The sequence below is a fragment of the Leuresthes tenuis genome, unplaced genomic scaffold, assembly GCF_036924035.1.
Source record: "Leuresthes tenuis unplaced genomic scaffold, fLeuTen1.0.hap1 SCAF_5, whole genome shotgun sequence".
Classification (NCBI taxonomy): domain Eukaryota; kingdom Metazoa; phylum Chordata; class Actinopteri; order Atheriniformes; family Atherinopsidae; genus Leuresthes; species Leuresthes tenuis.
In genome coordinates this window covers 28068921-28072015 of record NW_027325359.1, presented here as the reverse complement: position 1 = coordinate 28072015, position 3095 = coordinate 28068921, and the positions used below count along the sequence as shown (strand labels likewise).

The following is a 3095-nucleotide window of genomic DNA, read 5'->3' as shown; positions in this document are numbered from 1 at the left end:
TCTCCTGTGGGATCATGTTCAGGTGAACCTGTACCAAACACACACTCCCTGTTCCACTGCTAAGATACAGCACTCTGGGTGGGTGTGTGTGTGTGAGTGAGACAGAGAGGGGGGTAACACTGATGAGGTGAGCGATAACAGCAAATGCTGCTGTGGAAGCCAACTGATTGGCTGATACAACAAGTGTGATGTCACCAGCAATAAATGAGCTTCCTTTCCCTGAGCTGCATATGGAGTCCACATCCAGAGCAAGTTCACGTGGTTACACACACAATCATGAAGGTTTTAGGATTACTGTGATCTTCTGTTCCGTAATGTACACCATTCCAAAACTAGATGATAGCATGTCGAAATCAAAATATGCTTAATTAAAGCCAATGAGTGTTTTTCTCAAAGGATTAGCAGCCCGGCTTGTACTGTCTCACTTGAGATTAACTGTAACTACCCTCTTAGCCAACTTTGAATCCCCTTTCTTTGAAAGGTCTGAGCTACCAGTCCTCTGCTGGCTGACTGGCAGTTTGGTTTCTGAAAACTACACCTGACAGTAGAATCCTTTTGGACTGGTTTTTCCACGTGCTAAAATGACTATAAATAACAGTTAACATGTTTTCTAAAACTGCAGCCTGATAGGTCACTGGCTGCAAACCTATAAATAATAAAGTACTCAGGGTTACCGGACAGATGGAGGGAGCCTTGAAAAAGTCAATGAACAAACAATGAATGAGTTGAGGGACAAAGCTCTGGAGCACAGGTCGGCTCAGAAAATCCCACATTAGAAAACAGAAAGAAATTACACCACATCAAAATCAAAGCTGCCAAGAAAAGACAGACCACCAAAACTCAGGCATTTACTTCTATTTTCACTGAGCTTCACACTATTTGCATAAACATAATGAACAACCAGAAGGACAGATGGGAGGATCAGCTGCAGTAACAGCAGAGGGGATATCTGATCCTGAGAGTAACACAATAAATGGGAGATGTTTTCCATGAAAAGAGGAGCTGAGTTCCGACTGGCAGGGCAGACACATTACACACACAAACAGCAAGCTGGCAGTCACACCCTGCAGGCAGCAGATCCTCAGGAATGTGAGGAACAATAACACAACAAGCTCCATCAGCGCCACATTCCAGCAGCCTGCACCAAACATCTGACACCGAGAGGCAGATCTGAAGTCCAGCACAGGGCCGTCACATGTGCTGAGAGGCCGGCTCTGCTGGGGGAGCAGCCGGCTCTGCTGGGGGAGCAGCCGGCTCTGCTGGGGGAGCAGCCGGCTCTACTGGGGGGAGTAGCCTCTGTGTGGCCACAGAGATGGTACAAGTGCTCCTTTAATAACCCGCAGAGACGTGCGGTGACTAGCTGCTGGTTCACTAAGCGTTAGACGTACGGTTGACGTACGGTGACAAAAAGCAGCACTTCATTCCCATCTATTAGCACGTCCTTTCTCCTACAGGACGGTGTTCACGGAGCGTCTGAACACCTTCTGAACACCGTCCTTTCTCCTACAGGACGGTGTCCAGACGTGAACGACAAGCTAACAGCAGCTGGAAACTTGCCGTGTGAAGCGGAGATGTGACTGGGTGTGTGCTGTCTGCCCGGCTTTACTCTCCAGACTCAAACAACTGCCTTCATGAAGTGCTCATATGACAAAAGAGGCAAAGCAGACAGTATTTCCTGAACTGGGGGCTGACATACTTACAGGGACAGACATCTTGCTGGTGCTGTCACTCTCCTCTCCTTTAGACCGCCTGCAGATTGTTTTTCTCTTCTTCTGTTTGACACAAGGAGGTTTTTCTTCTCAGCTATCCGACTGTCAGTCCTCCTTCACCCATGTCACGGCCGAGTCCACAGCAAAGACAGGCAGGCAGCAGGGGACGGTGGTCGGGTTAGCTTGAGTTCGGAGTGAGTGCAGCAGAGGTCTGCGGCAGCGGCAATGCGGCCGCCTGAATGACCAGCAGAGCCACTGAGCTCCTCCGGGCCGCTCCCCTCGTGTGTCCCGGCTTTCCTCAGTGGTGTCGTAGGAAATGCTTCGATGTAAAAACCGTAAACGACGAAGCGATACTGGTTGAGGTCTGGGCTGTTTGCGCTGGGTTCGCCGCTGCCGTCAGTCTGCTCACTGGGATGATCCAGTCCAGCCTTAAAGGGACAGTCCTGTGGTCCACAGTATGCAGTGCCCCCCCCCCCCCCCCCCCCCCCCCCAAAAAAAAGCAAATGTTGGGGGGAAAAAACCGCTTCGTCAGTTGTTCTGCGTCATATCTTACAGCTAATTCCCACCAGCTCCCTTGTTCTGGGGGTGTGTGAAGGGCTGAATGAGCTCTACCCCAAGGTGGTCTGTTCCAGAACAACGATCACATGTTCGACTCTGACAGACTGACTTGATCAGTGTGAAGTGCTAACTTTTAAAAATCAGAAAATCAGAAACTCAGTCGATCATCAGGGATTGTTGGTCTGATACGAGACAGAACAGTTTAACCGTTTCCTGGGCTGTGTGGGTCACAGAACATGTTCTGTTCTGTCACCATCCCATCACACACACACTGCCTGGTTCCACTTTCTGTCTGCAACCACTTTTCTTAGTTTGCAGGTAGCCCCACTTTCATCTCATTTCATCCACTACCATAATATGTATTAATAATATATATAAGGAGGGAATTATGTTTCATTCACTACAAAAACTAGGAAGCTCATACATTTCTGCTGGATGTTTTAGTCTAATTTAGTCATGCTGCCTCCTGTGCTGGTGTTGGGACTCTGGGCCTGTTTTGATCAGGAAGCTGGATGACCTTGAACTTGGCAGCTGGATGGCCTTGAACCCTTTCATTTTAACAATAATTTATGGACGCTATGGTGCTTGTAGTGTCTCTCATTTGGATCTGGATGGTCTTAAACATAAAGTTAGGCCAGATGTAAAACAAAAACAAAAAGAAAACTGATATTTGACACAGATTTTAAATTTGAGAAACTGTTAAACTCAGAGGTCAAAAATAGTTGAAGATGTAGTTGAAGTGAAGATGTTTTTAATCATTTAGGGACTTTAAACTTTCTTTGGCTGTATGTTTGTTAGCTGCAGGGGTGCAGCTCATCTGTTAACACC

At 47.6% G+C, this 3095-nt stretch overlaps 1 protein-coding gene across 1 annotated transcript in view; it reads right to left on the bottom strand.

Moving 5' to 3' along the window:
• The window catches only part of bcar1 (BCAR1 scaffold protein, Cas family member), a 66279-nt gene extending 64111 nt beyond the window's left edge, over positions 1–2168 (bottom strand). Inside the window, exon 1 of the mRNA XM_072386551.1 lies at positions 1701–2168. Coding sequence (XP_072242652.1) covers positions 1701–1712 — 12 coding nt within the window. The 5' untranslated portion in view covers positions 1713–2168. The remainder of the gene's footprint in view (positions 1–1700) is intronic.
• Positions 2169–3095: the final 927 nt, after the last annotated feature.